This window comes from Eurypyga helias, unplaced genomic scaffold, assembly GCF_000690775.1.
Source record: "Eurypyga helias isolate BGI_N326 unplaced genomic scaffold, ASM69077v1 scaffold8296, whole genome shotgun sequence".
Lineage (NCBI taxonomy): Eukaryota > Metazoa > Chordata > Aves > Eurypygiformes > Eurypygidae > Eurypyga > Eurypyga helias.
This window is the reverse complement of record NW_010255996.1, coordinates 6,892-27,703: the sequence shown is the minus strand read 5'-3', so window position 1 is coordinate 27,703 and position 20,812 is coordinate 6,892. Positions and strand designations below refer to the sequence as shown.

General features: G+C 40.8%; 1 protein-coding gene across 1 annotated transcript in view; it reads right to left on the bottom strand.

The window, feature by feature from the left end:
• Window positions 1-20,519, bottom strand: part of SLC35F1 (solute carrier family 35, member F1) — a gene marked incomplete at its 5' end in the record, with an annotated part of 35,177 nt that extends 14,658 nt beyond the window's left edge. Inside the window, 4 exons of the mRNA XM_010153507.1 lie at window positions 5,195-5,349; window positions 10,643-10,695; window positions 14,016-14,172; window positions 20,360-20,519. Of these exons, the coding sequence (XP_010151809.1) occupies window positions 5,195-5,349; window positions 10,643-10,695; window positions 14,016-14,172; window positions 20,360-20,519 (525 nt within the window). The remainder of the gene's footprint in view (window positions 1-5,194; window positions 5,350-10,642; window positions 10,696-14,015; window positions 14,173-20,359) is intronic.
• Between the last annotated feature and the right edge of the window lie 293 nt (window positions 20,520-20,812).

Genomic DNA, 20,812 nt, shown 5'->3' with positions numbered 1-20,812 from the left:
GTAGGTGTCAGTCCACTAACAAGTGCAAGCAGAGAAAAGGATCTCCCTGACTTCAGCTTATGCTTGCAGATATATTGAACAAAAAGTGAGAACATAATGTGAAGTAGTTTCTCAGCTTGGTCAGAGGGTTGGGAAAAGTCTTTCAGGTGATTATGGATGGCTGCCAAGTAAAAATCAAACTAATAACCAAACAATCCTTCCCCAAACGAAACCAATTCTACCTCCTGCTCCCAAACCACAGACATCCTATCTATCCTTCCCGAACGAAACCCAGGACTGTCTGAAGCACATGGAGACACAATAAAGCATGGTCTTTAACCTTATAGTAACGAAACTCTTGACTTTTTTTTTTTTTTTTGGAAGGTTTTATTCCTGCTCCCTTACACTGTAGGGAATTAGCATTGAAAAGTCATTTTTAGAAGCACCAGTAAGTGAGGTTTCAACTAGCATCATTGCAGATTTCTAGTGCTCAATGGTTTTGGGCATCATGTTTATCTGTGTAGCCAAGTCCTGTGTCACAGACGCTCTCCACGATTCTAAATCAAGAGATATTACTTCCTTGATTTACTGTGAAATATATGCATTTTCTTCATTTGGAAACTGCTACTATATCCAGAAATTCTGAATTTTTATAGCTACATCCTGGATGAAATAATGAGTGAGTTTTCCAAGGCAGAATATAATTGATTGTGCTTGGCTTGCTAGCTAATGATATAATATACTATGACTCGATCTGCTGGTGCAGAACACAATCAGTATGCATGCTCTAGCTGGTGAAAAACATAAAATAAAATGCTTAGATTATTAAGTGAGAACCCAATTTGCTTAGAATGACTAAAGCACAACATACGGCTTGCAAATGAAAAGTATGAACTTTAAAAATTCACATAAAAAACCAGCAAAGGCTGAGACTGAAATGTGAAAAATAACACCTCCTAAGCAAAAAATAACTGAAGTTACACAAAAGTACCAACCCCTTACACCCACAGAACTGTCCCTGAACTTCCCAGCACCACCGGTGTCAGCGTATCCGTGACAAAGAAGGGCTAGCACAGCCTCTGACAGGGCAAGGACAGTCCTGTTACTCAGAACGTTGAATTTCCTCCACGCTATGCCCAGACATCCTTCTACACAGCCTCTCTCACATTCATATTGCATCCTCCTGCATGATTCCAAAGCTGCTTACCATCATGTCTACATGCAGAAAGCATGGGTGAAACCCCACCAGCAAAGCAGCCCCCAGCTCTGCTGCGCAGGCTCGTTCCCCACACAGGCGGGGCACGGCTGTGGGCTCCTCCAGCCCGTGTGGGGTGGGAAAGAGCCTTACACAGGCTGGTTTGGTACACCTGGGAACATCAAAGTTCACAGAAACCAAGAAATCAAGGCAAAGCTCAAACCAAAAGATGAGTTTGAAAGGCAAGAGGTGAAGTCGAATGTAACGGTGCAGGATAACATAATGATAATGATTATTATTATCATTATTATTATTATTTAAGTTTTAGGACTCTAAGCCTTTGTAGGAGATAATTTAATTCGGTTTAAGAAGAAGGTGAAATAAAAACAGGTAGCTAGGAAAGTTTTGAACATCAAAACCGTGTAAAATATATCAATACAGTGAGAATTTTTTAAAAAAGGATTGAGAATACGCAGTTGTATACTTAAATGCTACAGCAGTGGCCAATATTCAGCCACCAAAGAGGCCAGACATGTTTCCCCATCCATTGCAATATTTGGAATCAATTACTGATTACAGAATAACTAAAAAGAGAGCTTTTATTTGGGAGAGGCACATAATTTTAAGAATAATGCACTACAATCTAGTCATCACAGAACCATGGAATCAGAGAAAGTTTTGGGCTGGAAGGGACCTCAAAGACCATCTAGTTCCAACCCCCCTGCCATGGGCAGGGACACCTTCCACTAGACCAGGTTGCTCAAAGCCTCATCCAGCCTGGCCTTGAACACTTCCAGGGATCAGTCATCTATCTCAAACTGAAAGTCGTAAATCATCGCATTTTAATGCAATAACACCTTGAACAATTAACATCTTGAATTATGATTATATCACCAGAGTTGTGTAAATGTGCTGTACTTCTAGCTTCCGTGGACCTGGGAAGTGTTCAACGTGCTACAACATCTGCACGTGGGGGTAAGGATATACACGAAGCTGTTTATAAACTCACTGTCCCACAGGTCATGATGCTGCAAGTCTGGATGATAAAAAAAGAAATGCTAACAAATCAAAACACTGCAAATGCAATCTTCTCCTCAGTTTGGTTTCAGAGGCTCTAAAGCCCAGTTAAACTAATTTCCTGCATCTTCCATGGATTTTCTGCTATAGGTGCAATAAACCTGTCTGGTGATAAAAGTAGCAGCACAGGGAAAAAAATATCATAACTATTTCTTGAAGGCCTCATAAAGTTATACTCTGCAAGGGGCAGTAAACCACCCAGTTGATCCTAATTCAGCATAAACCCATTTGCTTCCCAGTGAAGTGGAGCCGTGCCCATCGGCCAGTGCAGCAGTAAGTGGAACGAGCTGCATACCTGAAGGAGATGTACAGCTGGGCTGGGAATGAAACAGCTTTTTAGAAGATAGAAAACAAGCAAGTGTACACAGTCTTAGGAGGGGCATTAATTTAGATAATTTATTGTTAACATATTAGACTTCCTTGTTGAGTGCGTGTTGCACATTTCACAGTTCCACTTCCTCATGTAAAGTGATACCAGGGAGTAAACCAGAAAGAAAAGGAGGAGGTGGTCTGACTAAGGATAAAAACATGGTAACTAAAGAAGTAAGGAGGTAACTAAGTGGGCTTTTAAATCTCGATGATCTCTGAATACAGCATCCCTTTTCGAACTTCTGAATTTGAATGAGAGGCCGAGAGAAGAGATGACTGCTCTCTGTTGATGAACCAACGGAGTAAAATGCTAAGGAGACAGGGGCACTCTCCATGCTGAGGAGTACTCGGGTGGGCCAAAACCAGCCACAAGTAAATTTATGCTGGAAATAAGAAGGTTTGTAACTGTTGGAGTAGTGATGTTCTGAAACAGACTCCAAAAGTGACCAGTGGAAGTAAAAAACCTAAATAGGCTTTAAAGAGTTTGATAAGAGTCTATGAAGGTGACTGCATGATACAGTTAGTTGCAGGAGAACGAGATTTTCTGTCTTTTTGATCAGATGAGGATGGGGCAGAGAGTACTATCAGCTACCTCAGAGGTGGAACTCAACCAGTTTATCAGGAGAGATGATGAGACATTGATTTCAACCAGAAAATGTTCCAATTCTGAGCCTTCTCTTCTTAAGTTCTTTTTCAGTAGAGGTCTTAGAGGGAGGCCGAGGTGCCACTGTGTTCAAGAGCTGACATGCACATACAGTAGGAAGACAGGGTGTCAGTGAGGTTGAAATTCCTGCCTTCCTGGCTCTGCTAATGTACCCAACAAGTGGACATAGGGTAGAACTTAAACCTTTTATGCATCTTCTGCCTTTCAAGAGCCTGAAGTTTAAGGTTTGCATTTGCAAAACCGCCTTTTTAGTTAGGTTTGAGCAATGCTGAGCACAAAGCTGTCCAGCCCCTGCTGCCTTTTTAGTCTCTCCCTCACAGATTTGATTTTGCTAGAACACCACACCACTGTTTTCAGAATTAAATTGTCTGTCTTCTACTGTGTAATATAGCCATTTTTCTCAGAAGCAGTAGACTAAGATCACTAAATACATTTTACTATGGTTATCATATAGTATTATTAGCAGGAGATAATGACTTTCAGCTAATACCTAATGTCAAACACTTTGAATTTGAAGAGTGAGGCAGAAAGAGCAAGGAACAAGAACAAATCACTCAGACAGACCTGGGAAGCAGCAGACAACCTTTACATTGTGTTCTCAGTCAAATCTTTGTTTGTATACTTGCTTTTCATCTGTCTGCAAAATTCTTAAAACCATAAACCAAAATAAAAGGCACTAGCGAAAACCAATTTTGTGTTGGACTCTGAACCTTTGAACTTTCACTGTCTCATTCAGATTCATTTAGGTACCATCAGTATCACAAAATATGACTTGAGTGGGTTAGCTACTCAGAATTTTAAGGCTTTAATTTACCTAACACTTCCCAGGGCCACTATTTTAGCTATCCAGTAACCTCCCTCTTATGAATAAATGACGATATAAAGCAATTGCCTCCAGCACCCTGATGCTACTTTCATGTGATGGACAGCGGGGGGATACCTGTGAGTAATGAAGTGCCGTTCCTTGCAATGGGAGGCCAAATATGTGCCTGTACAACACAGTGTTTTAAATATTAGAGGACCCGAGAGATAAAAGTTTCACTTCAACACGAATCTGCTGCACAATTTGGCATTTGTGCTGACAGGCAAGCCATTGGTTTGGCTGACAAGAAAGGTGTAATTGATGACAATTACAATTTATAAATTCAGAATCAACATGAATGAAACAGCCTTGTTGCCAGGCAAAAAAAACCAACCATGGGATTTTTAGAAAAGTCCTTCACTTTATGCTGCCACCCTGGGTCTGGTTACAGAAGTTGAATCACAGAATCACTAAGGTTGCAAAAGACCTATAAGATCATCCAATCCAACCATCGACCCAACACTACCATACCCACTAGACCATATCCTCAAGCGCCATGTCTACATGTTCCTTGAACACCTCCAGGGATGGTGACTCCACCACCTCCCTGGGCAGCCTGTTCCAATGCCTGACCACTCTTTCAGTGAAAAACATTTTCCTAATATCTAATCTAAACCTCTGCTGACTCAACTTGAGGCCATTTACTCTTGTCCTGTCAGCAGTTACCCAGGAGAACAGCCCAGCACCCGCCTCCCTACAACCTCCTTTCAGGTTGCTGTAGAGAGTGATCAGGTCTCTCCTCAGACTCCTTTTCTTCAGGCTAAAATTTACCTCTGATAAGTAAAACGAAATTAGTGATACAGTTGCTGAAGATCAGGTACTCAAATCTTAAAACTTGTAACAACAAGACCAAATGAGCTCTCTTTAAAAACTGGAAATCATAAAATAAAATTGGCTTTGGTGTGGGAAGCCTTAAGTATAAAAAAAATCTGCTCTTTTATTGTGTAGATCTATCAAAGCTTAGAGGTTTCTTTTGTTTCATTGTTCTGCACTGGTGTTTCTTCAGGCATACTGCTATCACCCAAATACATCTCTCATTTCCACATACCTTGTAGTGGAAGAGGAATAATCCACAGAAGAGGCTGTACAGGTCAGCTGTCAGCAGGGAGAGGTTGACAGCAGTAGCACTGGTTTTCTTTATGACCACTGGCATAAAGCTGTAGAGGCCAAACATACAGGCACTAAAGCCGACATACAACAAGCCTGCGAAAGAAACACAAGAAGCAAAGTGACCTTCCATAGCCTGTAGCAATGACTCACTTTGGGAGGAAGAAGGCTTGTTTTCAGACAAGGATGCAGAATGCCTTTTCAAAAAAATCCAAATTATTAAGATGCACATATATATATACACACACAGACTAAGAGCATCATTCGAAATATATACAAAACACAGTAAAAACCATACTTACACAGCAGCAGACACAAGGTCTGCTCTCTGTGGTGCCCATAACAGCAGTGCTGTTTTACATTGGTGTCACAGTACTAGTGAATACCTCTTGTCCAAAATAAATTTGGATGAAGTGATACATTCTGACACATCGGATCTAGTCTCTTAAGGAGCTGAATGCCCCCAACACCAACTGAGTTCAGCTGAGTTGGATGGAGCACACAATATTTTCTGGGAATGGACCCAAAAAATGAATGCAAAATTATTTGCAAAGGAGTTAATGAGCCAATGGATGAATGCATGAGGATAGCACTCAAGTGACAGGGGTCCTAGTCCCATTTTGGCACCAAATCTGACAAATCACTTCACAGTTTTGCGCCTCTGTTCCTCTACCACTTTTTGCCTGCCTTCCTTAATAAAGCTTTCTGGAGCTGAGACTCTTTCTTGCTACATGTTTACTGGGTGCCTCACACAAATTAGATTGTTAGACAGTAATATAATAAAAATACATTACAGTAAAATCTAATTTCATTTAAAAACCTAAATAACTTACTGGGAAAGAATTCATTGCTTCAGTTATTACTTGATAAATCCCAAGGCAAATTAATCAATATAAAGTTGAAAAAACCAGCAAACACTTCACTCATCTGCTCTCATGCAAATGCTATTTCTTAGGCTGCCGTATGCTGCAGAATTCCCAGCTGATAGATGCACAAGCCTAAATTTAGAATCATGCCAGCTCTTCAGAGCATGTTGTTATTGACTAAAAGTTGCAGAAAATCTGATTGCTAAAGACCTAGAAGGAATTAGAAGGGGAGGAAAAAGAAAAGCCCGTATGATTTGTATCTGCTTGTGGATCCACTTAGTTAAAAACTCTTTGGAAAAGCTATCTAAAGGACAAAATCAGTTATGATATTTTGAGCCTCTTGGAAGCATCTGAACTGAAGTCTATGTGCACCTGAAACAAATACAGGAGTCACAAAATGTCAGCGTCCGTATATCGATTGTTATGGCACGTTAATGAACTTAGATGTATATTCAGAATATGGATAATCATGGTAAGAACTGCTTTTACTAACGGAGCAAATTTTTATGGTGTATTTTGCACTGACCTTATGCATTGTGTAAGGTTAACAACAGAATCAGTCTTAGGCACTGCTTGAAAGAGTTGCTTTACGCAAACTCTGCAACTCTTCTGTAGTAGGCAAACGATTGCACCAAACAGAGCGTAGTTTGGATCAATGAGAAATCCCTTGCATACGTGAGCATCATCAGCTTTTCTTCCAGGCTTACATCAAGAACAGGTCAGGCGCAAAAGCCATTCTGGACCCCAAGTCAGCATTCTCGAAGTACTGTCTGCAAATCACCAGCTGGTCCACCGAGCCCCTGCTGGTCAGTCTGGAGTTAAGAGACATATTCAGGTGCTTTGCTAGGTTATGGTCTCAACTAACAGTATAATTTTATGGTACTGCCTTGGTGTTCTTATTCTTTGGTAGCCAACGACATGCACTTCACAGGCTGCTTTTCCAAAGGGCATTTCAGTTCCAATGGAAAATTGCTTAAACTGTAGCTGTCCCGTCAAGAGATGAATGTAAAGTGGCATTTCATTTACATCTGAAAAATGTATGTAATACCCACCAGCTGGATGACATTTAGTGCTGACAATAAACAAACTGGAAGTAACATGATATGATTTTTCAGACACTGCTTCTTAAGAGGGCCAGTTTTCAGACTGAAAATATGTTCTAAGTCAAAGGCTTGGAGCCTCAGCTTCCTTGGGTATCCCTGCAGTGCAAATGGCAGCCTTGGGAATCGCCTCTAGTGCTGCCCTCCCAGGTGCCAGGACCTGTGTGTAACCAGGCACTGTGTCACCAGTACCAATTGCCTGTAGCAGGCACCGGAAGGAAGCAACCTGGTAAGTTAGGAGCTGTTTCTGTAATGATCTGCTGATCATTAAACCCCGAGAAGCTCATCATTCATAAATGTCTGCTTTCAGATGTGCTGGCATTGTCCTGAACTGAAGGCTTAATATGCATGAAGGCAGCTGCAGGTGGGGTTCATTACACCTAACTCTGGACACAAACTGAGGGTTGGTGGTTGATGACAAGACTGGGAAATTTTAGGGTGCAGATTGTCCAAGCTCTTCTAGACATCAGCTTTAGCACAGTATGATTTGTGTCATGCCTGATTATAGTTGCTAATGATAAAGGGATTCTATTTATCTATATCAGATGTCCACATCCCAGGTATCTAAAGTTGGTGGAAGGAATCCCATCTCGTCTGTTAGTGTTCACCCTGATGGGTAAGGTTACCAGTTTTGCCTGGTTGGGTGTGAATGCCTTGTGTCTGATCTAGGTACTTAACACCATAGGATTGTGGGGCGATTCAGGCTGGATGGGAACTCAGAGGTCTCAAAACCAGGCTCAGCTGTGAGATCAGACCAAGTTGCTCAGGACTTCGCCCAGCCTCGCCCTGACACCTCTAAGGATGGAGACTACACAGTCCCTCTGGGCAACCTGCTCCACTGCCTGCCTGTCCTCAGTGTGACAAAGATTTTCCTTTTATCCAGTCTGAATCTCTCGTTTCTGCTGCTTCTTCTTGTCTCTCATCCTCCTGCCATGCACCACTGCAAAGACCTTGGCTCTGTCCTTTTGATAACCTCCTTGTAGGCAACTCCTTGAAGCCTTCTCTTCTGTAGGCTGAACACGCCCCAGTCCCTCAGTATTGCCCCACTTAAGACTAGGCATCTTCACACGGATGAGCAGGATCTGCCCCCAGGGACTGCTCTAAAGTAGCCCAAGTACCACCAAGACTTGTATGCCTTGCGAACTTTTGTTTTAATTCTGAGCATGCTGGCTGAATGTTACGTGTTTAGCCTTTGCGTTTTTACTCCAAAAGCCATTGTTTCATTTAGATGAAATAGAATCAGTTATGACTTTTCATACTGTCTTCTTGGCATAAAGACCATTCAGAAATATTCAAACCTTCTGTAACAAAGGACACTTCCTTGGAGATTGAAACCGACTTTTCTCTTAAATAAAATTGATGTTAGTTTATTTGTTACTATTTCATCTATCACTCTACAAAATGTGTCATGGTCTCATATGAAACCACTCAGTCAGAACAGTATAATCATTCTCCTTTCAGTCAGGTTGTCAGCAAGTATTAATACTTAAACCTTCAAGGATTCAAACAGAGCTACACTGATTTGTACTAAGTGTGAAGATGATGCTATGTATCAGGGGAATTTCCAAAATTAAAATCAGGAGGACCACAGCCTGTTTTAAACATGACAGACATAACAGATTGGCTTTAGATCTTTATATTCCAAAATCATTTGCATTTTACATCAGTTGAAAGGTAGCTCATCCATTCTTAATAGCACAATTACAGCAGATGGCAACAGGCCACCTTGAGTTATTTATTAGTTTGCCTGCTGTGACTTTATCACTACCACTCAGAAGGCTGATGATTTAACTCTGCGGGACTGCAGGTTTGAGTCTGTCACAGTGGATAACTATTCAGGACAAGGCTGTGAACACCCTGACATCGATTTGTCAATCACTACTTGACAACCTTGTATCACTGCCAATGCAATACAAAGCACACCAAGTGCAGTGGAAGCCAGGGAAGAACACAAAACTACACATAACTGTCACTATTTAATCCATGTTCAACTACACCACATTTCCAATTATTGCTCTAACTAAACAAGTACATATCTATGATGCTCTTGCTAAGATGATCTCCTCCTTATGAAACGCAGGGACCCTTCAGAACTAGTGACTAACTTTCAATGACATTTTAATGGCATCATGGACCAAATGAGACCTTATTTTAATAGCACATTTCACTGATACTGAGTTACAACAGAACTCCCATGGAAATATATATGACATTTACACAGATAGTAGATTAATTCACTATGGCCACTGCTATTTCCATCAGTACCAGATTAATTATGTCCCTGAGCTCCTTATCATGAAGCATAAACAAACACTGATGCAATTATGCTAATTATCTTAAAGAAGGCCAATACACTTAAAGTACACAGTTTAGTGTGTTTCTCCATGGATACTTTAAATTGATTTGTCATTTAGTTTTATAGCTCAACCATCAAATCTCCAACACTTCTAGGTGCAGTGTTTTGTGAAGCATGCACTGATTTTATTAAGACTTAGGATGATGAAACTGTGAGCTAAGATTAAAGAAAACTACAGTATATCCTGTGACTTGTATCGCCTGTCCTCAGGGATTCCCCACATAATCAGATGCTTTTGCATACTTCTGAGCTGTCATTTCGATGTTCATTCTGAAATTAGGTATGAAGCTATTGTCAGAGGATTGCTAAGGATTGAATCCCCTGACAAGTATGCAAGTTCTATACTATTAGCATTCTTTTATTTCTTCTATTGTCATAAATAGTAAAAGTGTGATTACAGGGACTCTCCTGTCCTAAATATTGATTTGCTTTTAAAGCAAATAATTTGATGTAATATTGAGAAGGGAATCTTTAGATCATAAAGCTTCCAAACTGAATGCAGTCCACTGCATAGCCAAACACCGTTAAGAGCTTCATTGTGCATGATGCTACCTAAACATGTCTAAAAGACACATCTGCTATATTCCACCAAGACTACTTGAAAGCAATTAACCATTTGCCTACAAAAACGGTCCCCTTAGAAATGAGTTTATGAGGCTATAATACACACTGCAAGTACTTTTTTTGGGTTTTGTTAGGCTCCATTTTCTTTATTTGGCATTCATTGTAAAGGTTTGGCTCTTAATGACTACCTCATTTATCTGTCCCAGAGTTGCACTGAATCCTAGAACTGGAACCCCATTGTTGTTTTACTTCATGGCTGTTTGAATAATTGTCTTATGGCATTCATATGCTTAACCTAATGGTGCAAGGAAGGCATAATATGGCAATGGGAGGACAGACCATTTAAGAAAGGTTATGAGGCATGTGCTTCAAACTTTGGCAGTAGCTGGCGGAAAAGTCACAAACATTGGCTCCTGTGAAACTTTGTGCCTGCCTCCCCAAACACTGGTTGTCTCCACGCCTCCTTCAGACACTATCTTCAATGAGGTAAAGTGTTTTCTTACCTATTTGCCAATCCCAGGGAACTTTCAACAGCTCTTTGTGTTCCATGATTGCACTAGAAGAGAAGAGAAGGCAAAATTTGATAGAAGAGAACAGAAGTTAAATTACTTCCACTCATTCAATTCAAATGCTGGGCAAAACAACATAAATAACCTTATAACAAAAAATCTCTGCAGGAACCAAATGCAATCACACTTTGCTAATCCACTCTGGCATTATTCCTGTGCCCGTGTATTTGACAGATCTTCGGGGCAGTAATCAAATGTGATAGCACACAATTTCCACTGCTTTATTTCCAGCTCTCTACATACCTGCCTGAAGTGCCCATCCCCCTATATGTTCAATCCTCTTGTACGCTTCTGACTTAATATTCTGGAAGCTTTTGAACTTTGATGATGAATAACATATCTGAGTTATTCACCCTTCAGAGCAGATCTGCAGCGTCAAATAAACAGATATCACAGGCTGGCTTTGGGGAGAATACAGTGATTTACACACCGAGAGATCGAATATTCACAGCAATGAAAGTCAGGAAACAGGCAATGGATGGGCCAAGCCGCAGAAGTCCATTTTCAATATCTTGCAAGTCTTGTAGTCTACATTAACATCAAAATCCCAGATCCAGAAAATTCTAAGGTGGCAACAAGGCAGTACTTCCCAATCCAGGCGAACAGACCCCTAAAGATTATCTCACAAGCCAGGTTTTCACTCAGCTAACCGCATTCTCTGATCTGTGATTTCCAGATAACTCCTGCTGTGCAGAACTCTGCATGCCAGTCTGGACACTACTTTAAACAAGTATAAGACATGGCATTACACAGATTGAAACAATAAGTACCTAATAAGAAAAGGTGGTATGTGGAATACCAAGTCTAATAGTAAAATTGCAGAACTCAGTGCTTTCCAGATCAATCTGGTCTAGAGTGCTGCATCCTGGAAGTTCTGATTTGCTTGCTGTTGATGTGTGGCAAATCTAATACTGTGTACAGAATAATAAGATTATTTTGTCTGCAAAATAACTAAATTATATAAGTATAAGCATAAGGCATATGTCTCTTTTATCAGCAGCTCCTGAAAAATATCATGAAAACAAACTACAATGTCTCTTGTTCTGGCAAACAAATTGTACTATAACTTAAATGTAGAAACATTGCTTTCATACTATTGCCTATCCAATAGAAAAGAAGTATAAAACAATATGTTGTGGCCTGTGATTCATCGTGATCTGTAAAACTAATAAGGGTAAGACCAACTTTTCCAGAAGCTGCCATTTAGTGATGATCAGTGATTCACTGAAGAATTGGAACCATAATGATCTTTGAAAGGTTGTGGTGGTTGGAAGAGGTCCCTGATGAGGGGAGACAAAAAAGACAAATGCAACATCCATTTCCAAAAAGAACAAAATCTATGTACTGGACGGCCTTGTGCTAACCTTTGGGAAGATTTTGGAGCAAATGTTCACAGAAATCATTTGCAGGAAATGAAGAAGACACGACTGGAAACAGCCAGCACAGACTTCTCAAGACAAACCATACCTGACCCAACTGACTGCCTTCTATGATGAGATGACTGGCCAATAAATAAAGGAGAGGCAATCGATGAGAGGACGAGGTGTCACCTATCTTCCAAAGCTTCCAACATCATTTCCCCAAAGATCTGTATAGACTGAAGAGGTATGGACTAGATAGGTGGACTACCCACGACGTAGTCTAAAGAAAAGGGCCAAGGGAAACCTCATGAAGTTCAAGAAAAGCAAATATGAACTTCTACACCTGGGATGGAATAACCCTATGCAACAGTACAGGCTGGAGCCGACTCGATAGAAAGCTGATTTTCAGAAATAAACCTTGGAGTCCTTGTGGACATCAACCTGAACATGAGTCAACAATGTGTCCCTGGAGCAGAGAAGGCCCACAGCATTCTGGGCATGTAAGTAAGAGCCTAGCCAGGAATCATAGAATCATAGAATGGTTTGGGTTGGAAGGGACCTTAAAGATCATCTAGTTCCAACCCCCTTGCCATAAAAGCACAAGCAGGAAAACACTGTGGAGGTCAGTGGAGAAATGCCTGCTGGTGAGAACTTGTGGGCCAAAGGTTGACTAGAAAAACCGGAGGGCTTTCAGCAGAGAAGTGTTTTGTCATTGTTCCCTTCCAGTTGTGTCCTCTGTAAACAAAGGTGCCTTGTTCCAGCATCAGCTTCTTTCCCCCAGCAAAACAACCCACAGACCCTGAATTGTGACTAACTGCTTAGGTCATGAGGGGCAATGGCACTGTAATTAAATTCAGGAATACAAGACATGTACATGACAGTTTACGCACACACAGCAAGACAGGGGCACTGCTTTGATGCCCTCAGAATCAGTTAGTACCTACTTACCATGAACACTGTAGCTAACAAAAATGCTTTACCCAAAGATACTAGGCACATTCACATGCTCTTGAATGCTGTATTTTAAAAAAGGAACTGCTTGTGCAGCAGTCAGTTAATATAAATCATTTGAAGTCATATGTTCAGATCCCACATACATATAATAAACTTCCTGGCTAAAGAAACAGAACTAATTACGTGGGAATTGCTGGGTCACTGTTTTGATCAATCTCTGTTCTTAGAAGCTGAATAGCTCAGATGTGCAGGGAAGCAACTCAGTTTTGACTAATAATCAAAAGTTACTCTGTGTGACAAGCATAAGTGACAGATCTGCATAAAATGTCACAATCTTGCATGGTGACTTTTTCTATACTTTCATCAGTCACAGTATTATGACACTGCAAAACTACCTTCCAACTCTTAGGCTTGCAGGCGAAATGCTCATTAGGTACACATGGATATAGACAGGACTCAGTAGTTCCTGAAATCCATGCAACAATCACCTGAGTACTATTATTTTGAAGTGAAAAGGCCAATTTCTTAAAGGCATTTTCATTATTTCTGCCATAATATAATGCAGTTACACAGAACGAGCCAATCAGTAAAATAACTTCTGACTGGATGTTTAGAAATCTAAGTGACTTTTCAAAAGTATGAAACAGAACCAGAGAGAGTTGTAGATTTTGTTATTCACAGATCAAACCAGCACGTAAAGTATCCACTTGCCTTCAAGCAATAAGATGGCAGGATGTGTCTTCTACTCCTCACCTCCCCCTGTGACTACTCAAGGACACCAGTCCTTGAACTGGAGTACTTAGGTACAAATTTGTGTTATCATTCAAATCCAACAATCTGAAATATGAAAAGCAATGCAAATTCCAGAATTAGAGGACACCTACTACTCTCCACAGGGAATGGCTACCTTGGAAGAGAAGGTTAGAGTACCTAAATGGAGGCCACAGCTGCACTTATTTGAATGACCATGGGGCTCAAACCTGCTCACTTACAGCTGAATTCCACTGAAGAAGGAGCCAAAGAGTCCAATCATGCCCAGGAATTCCACTCGACTCAGATTTCGGACGATGTACTCCTCACAAACGTTTGAGATGCCATATAGCGTTGCTCCGCCCAGTACTAAGAGATCCCCTATCAGTTTATTTTCACCTAGGAATAAACAGGGGAAAAATCAGAATGTCTCAAACCCACCATCTTTTGTACAGAACCACTGGAAGTTCTTCCCTAGAGATTTCAATCCTCAGTCACCAAGTAGCTCATATCTGAATTAATAAATTGAACGCAAATGTTCTGTCATTTTAACAGTTTTCATTCAATATCCCAGCAAAATCTAGCAGAAGCAAAGGGAAAGCATTATCCTTGCTGTGGATAGAAGAATCTGAAAGAATCTGAAAAATTTGTAAAAAAATAGAGAAATCAAGTGGCACTTTTCAATAACTAATCATTTTAATTTTATTATTATCACTTCTTGTGGACAGAATGTGACTCAGCTATACAGAGAAGTTTGCATCTCATCTTGAAATCTAACCAGTCTAAAAGATGTCCAGTATTTAGATGTGAAACCAACTGAAAAACTCCGTGTACCTGTGAAATGAGTGAAGAAATCATTATAACCCCAATATTGACCTCATTCTCACATGAAGCTGTTTGGCAAGAAAGAGAGGAGGAAGGATGGGGTGTAGACAGGGTGATGACAATGACAGATTTTTAAAAGAGGTTCAATTAACATAGCAGCACCTAATGTATGCAATGAACACCGAGACGTATTTTCTGTACATGCAGGTTTACATAACTACTAAAACACTGTATTATCAAAGACTCTTCGGAGGCTTTTATTATTGGGGAATTTAGTGGGTTGACCCTGGCTGGAGGCCAGGTTCCAACCAAAGCTGCTCTATCCCTCCCCTCCTCAGCTAGGCAGGGGAGGAAAATATAATGAAAGGCTCATGGGCCAACATAAGGACAGTGAAGGATCACTCCCCAATTATCATCATGAGCAAAACAGACTCGGCTTGGGGAAATTAGTTTAACTTATTATCAATCAAATCAGAATACGATAATGAGAAAATAAAACCCAATCGTAAAAAAAACACCTTCTTCCCACCCCTCTCTGCTTCCCAGATGCAACTTTACTCCTCATTTCTCCACCTCCTCCCTGCCAGTGGCACAGGGGGATGAGGAATGGGGGTTGTGGTCAGTCCATCACACGCAGTCTCTGCAGCTCCTTCCTCCTCAGGGGGAGGACTCCTCACTCTGCCCCTCCTCCTGCCTGGGGTCCCTCCCATGGGAGACAGTCCTCCATGAACTTCTCCAACACAAATCCTCCCCACAGGCTGCAGTTCTTCATGAACTGCTCCAGCGTGGGTCCCTTCCATGGGGTGCAGTCCTTCAGGAGCAGCCTGTTCCACGGGCTGCCAGGGAATCTCTGCTCTGGCACTTGGAGCACTTCCTCCCTTCCTTCTCCACTGACCTGGGTGTCTGCAGGGTTCTCTCTCTCACATATTCTCTCTCTTCTCTTCAGTTGCAGTTGCCTTTGTGCAGGTTTTTTTCCCCATCCTAACCATGTTATCCCAGAGGCGCTGATGGGCTTGGCCTTGCTCAGCAGTGGGTCTGTCTTAGAGCTGGCTGGCATTGGCTCTATCTGACACAGGGGAGGATTCTCTGAGATTCTGGTTCTCACAGAAGCCACCCCTGTAGCTCCCCCACTACCAAAACCTTGCCACACAAACCCAATACAGGGGATAAGGAGGGCTGCTCGGAGGTTTGGTCAAGGTCAAGTTCCAGCTTGAAAACTAAGGCCCTGGCTTTGCAAGCTGATGCATGCAATCCCCTCTGCACATACGGCTTGTTAAATGATTTCTACAAGAGCCACAGTTGACAAAGCTGTCAGATATTGCTGTAGAACCATATTCTGACAGACTGGATATAATGGAATTTTCTTTGAAAAGGTTCAATAAAATTGCTGAAGTATTACACTACTTTTTTTTTTTAAAGAAACCTTGTTTTCTTTTAAAATACCCCTTTATTTATTTTTTGAGTTCCTGACTTTTAAATTTTTATTATTATTGATTTGTAAAATACACACTGCAGTAAATAAAAATGAAATCCAAACATTCTGATTGGTTCAAAATGATCTTTTCAACATTTTTCATTATGGAGTTCTTTTAAGCCTTCAGTTTTCATTCCAAACTACAGTGCTGAAATTTCTAGTCTGAAGAAATTTATGAAAATAAAAACGGTTGAAAGAAACCATGGGTTCATTTATCCAGTACCCTGTCTCCAACACTGCCTATAAGCACCAGAAAAGTGTAAGTTGTTTAGGGACGAGTATGAATGGGGTAAATGTTTAAAATATTTCCAGTTTAAAATACTCTCCTAGTCTCCAACATGTTTCCCCTCAGAGGAGATGTGGCTTCTGTGTGTTTAGCAAACATTACTAGTTTTCTCTTTCGCGTACTCATCTAGTCTCTCACTGAATTTGTTTTGCATGTACCTTGACTGACAGCATGTTTATATCTGACTATCTTACTTTCCTTTTAGCCTTCTTTTGTAATCAGCCACAGAAGATGCCCTTAATTTAAAATAAGCATCAGCACTTCATAAAACCTCTTCATACCACTGATGCATTTGATGTGTGGCTCCAATCATCCCTCACTGAGTTCACTCATTTGGAATTTATTACAGCCTCTCACTAACACTTCGGGGAAGTACTGCTGAAAACGCTTCTGACCTTAAAGCTTGGCTGTGCTCAACTGCTGAGACAAAAATACCATCCTTCTGCATCTGCAAAACAAAGACTGCTCAGAGGCTGAGCGCTTGCATAGAGGTGGGACAGCCCCATGCACCACACAGCGATGGCTCTCCCCAGAGGACGCTCATGCTCCGAGAGCGTGAGCCTCAACCTTCAGGACATTCCCAGAAGATCTGATCAGAGCGCCAGTCTGCCTGGCCCAGGACTGTCCTCCGGCACTGGGCAGCACAGGGTGGTTGAGGAACGCATAACGAAATAGGGAAGCACAGAGGCATTTTTAACAGCCAGTTCTACGCAGATTAGGGATTTTCTGAGTTGGAAGTTGCATTAAGCATTCAAACTTAATAGATCCCGAGGGATTCTTCATTAATTTGAGTAAAGTCCATATAGTTTTGGTCTCTACAACACCCCATTGCAGTAACTTACCCAGTTTAAGCATGCACTATTAAAAAGTACTTTATGTTTTTCACTTTTAGGAATGATACTTCAAAATTACAATGGGCATCCCATAATTTTATGATTGTGAGAAATACTTAAGAATCACTCTGTATTGACCCTGTTCATACACTGATGACTTCCTGTACCATTACCATATTTTGTCTCTTTCTTGCCTTTTCTGGGAGATGAAAAATCCCAGTCTGCCTACAGTCTCTTCATCCTGAAGCTATATGATGCCCTTGAACAGCTTTCTCACCTTTCTCCATTGCTTCTATAAGCTTATTTTCTGGTCAGTCCTTTTTGAGATGCAGTGACCAGAGTAACACATGGTACTCCAGAGGCTAGTGCATCAAAATGTTATATACTGGCATAAAAATGTTTCATACTACATATATATTTTTTTTCCTCCTAATAATTCCTAGCATCCTGCTTGTCAAATGCCTTTTCTTTGCTTCCTCAAGAGACTGACTCTGGAACTTTCCTTGAGAACTGACATATCCTTACAGACATATTTTTATGGAAGTAAAATTCACATGCAACTACTGGTTTTATTGCTAAGGAAATATGTATCAACTGACTAGAGGCATTCTAAAGACTTCTAGGTTAATACACTTGTACTTGACCAATTTAATGGCATAGGTCATTCTTCTGAAGAAATGCTAGGCATAGCTTGGCAAAAAAAGCTTTGCATTAACCACTGTTAGCATATTTAATGTTCTCTGGAAGCAAAAGTGATACAGTCCAGAGAAGAGCTTACATTGTGGGGACTAGTTATAGCACTAAAGGGTAACATAAATAATTTAAATATGAATTATGTTCTGACACAATTGCTTTTCACACTCTCACTAGGCCACTTGGGCATATTTTTACCTTAATCCCCAGCATGAAGAGGTATTTCTCTTTGCTTTTAGTTGTAATTACTAATGATCATAATATCTACAAATCATTCTCAATGTGTCCTATCTTAGATTAAACATATTCTTATATATTTATTAACTAAATCTAACAAAATTGAAAAATCTGGATGAAACACTTAGACTTCTGTGTCTCAGAGGTACTTCTGTATTACAGGAACACAAGTACCAAGGTACCAGTTCAAGGTATTATTTCAGAAAAAATGTTATTTTAAGGTATACTCAGCATGTAAGGGAATAGAGCACAAAGTACTTGGTAGTAATTGCTTTTCCCATTGAGAAATGTGCAAAACATCAGGATACAATAAAAAGAGGTAAACTGCCATATATTTATTAGACGTTGAGAGCATGCCTGCACATTATACCTAATTCCTGCAGACAGTTTGGAAAATACCTGCTGATCTCTCAGTGGTGCATTTTAAATTCATGTTCCCTTACTGTAAGAGCTGGCAGGCTAGACTGCTGTATGCAGTGGGTGCCCAGAACAGCCCCATGGCACTTCTAATACAGTAAATAGTACAGTCAACAGGGGCAAACGGGTGTCAACAGATACTGTCCCCTAAAATACAGGATAAACGGAGGAGTTTACTGAGGACTAATACAGCTTCATTGCATTTGGTATATTCCTTCCTTTTGTTTTCCCAGGGTATATTCCTTCCTTCTGTTTGCCCCGTCATAGGAAATATCCTATAAATGGTGTGGAACCCCTTAATGAAGAGTTTCAAGAATTTTTTTTCTTTCACTCCCTATACTTCTTTTTATCTGTAGATTCTTAATGTATAGTTTTACCCTGTCAGATAAATAAAACCAGCTGATCTATTTTACTCTGTTAAAGACAACATCACTAATAACATCACTTTGCCACTTCAATGCTGCAGTCTCTGTGCATAGCAATAAGCATGGGCACAGTTTTTCATGTGTAGGGCTGAATTAAAAGGCAATAATACAAGTTAACAGATTTTTCTGGACAAGTTTACCTAACAGCTATATCCATGCTTTAGTAATGAATGTGTCAAAGAATATCTAATTATTGCAGTTGGATGGCAAAGTGTCAGTGTTTTTCAATCTGTCCACTGAGGTTTTTTTTTGAACCAGAACTCAGACACCCCAGCATGTTACTCTCTAGATTACTGGGACATAGGGAGTTCCCTCCAGAATCCAGGGCTGAAATCCCAAACCCTCTGAAATGAGTCCCTCCTAATGCAGCTTTGGCTGGCTGGTTTCATAGTACAGAGTATATTCTTTCCTTTTTAGCTGGGGCAGAGCTATTTCTGGAGGAGACCAATGAAATAAAAGTCTCCATTTAGGATAAAGGACAGGGCTACAAGGGGGCAGGGAGGTATGGTGAGTACTGTCACTAACTCCCTTGTTTTATTTAGTCGCATCCTGGCAAATGCAGTTCTTACAGCACTTGCATTTGTATTCAGAAAGCTGAGTCAAGAATTTTAAATCCCAGTGTATTATGCTCAGCTCACAATTCAGTGCTTTTAATTAAGAATGAAAACTGTGCCTAATTGACAATCTTTTAAAAGAGTTTCCAGCCTTCCCACATCATTTGGGTTGGCACTAGAGAAATCAATGTGACAGAGGAAGTTGATCGATGAAATCTAACTCTGTCTAGTCTGCGCTAATAGCTACACACACATTATTCATACGATGCCGAATATTTTACACATAAGAAGGTTCTTCTAAGCAATGACACAGGCAAATTCCAAACCTTTACTCTGAGACTGTGTGCAAACCCCAATTGGTACAGTTAGTATGTAGGTTTGGAGTCTCTTAACATTTGCCCAGCAACCCCACCTCTGTACAAAAACAGAGCCAAGTTGAGAAGAAATCAGAGTCAACAGTGGACACGTGAGGTGCTTATGACTGAAAGATGTACCCCATTTGGAAAGGAAACAACTGAGGTTTGCAGTCAACCAACTAAGCCAAATCAGAATGAAACTACAAGTATTTAATTTGCCCCCCAAGCCTGCACAGAGGGTGATCGGGGTTGCAGACACAGGGCCCACCAAGTCTGTTTGCAGCAGTGCTGACTTCTAAGTGTCGACTCATTTTTGTTCTCTATCCCTTCTGACAAAGAAGCAACTTGAATGGTGCAGTGCTTTGGATCCGTGAAGGCACAGGGTTTACTGCCAATTTCCCCTGCATTTTGTCCCAGCCTGACACGTTTCGGTCAATGGTTTCTCTAAGCAGAAATTGGCCATACAACACATCCATCCTTACTCACCTGCTCCTTGCTGTCTCCCAACAAGGACATCTGCTCCTGCCATGCAGCCCATACCCAGAATGCAGACCACGATCCCAATGAAATGTACTGCCTTGTATCGTACCAGTAAGAAGAACCAGGAGAGCAGTATCACCACTGGGATGACAAAACAGTCTAGGAGCTGTCAAGAAAGAGAGGAAAAAAAATCAACAAATCAACTTTGCCCTAAAGATAGATTCCAGCAGAGGGAAGTAGGTTTGTTTAGCTAGTAATAGCACTTACTACCAGACAGAAAGTGTATTTAAGTGGTTATGCCATCCATCAGACAGAGGGTAAGTCTGAATGCTGTTCATGACTATTCCTCTAACTCAGGAGAGCTGTTGCTCTACGGTAATACCCGACAGCATTGCCTTGCTCTTGGATTCAGATGCGTATTTCAAATCCATGGCAAGGAAACCTGTGCCAAAAGAGAGC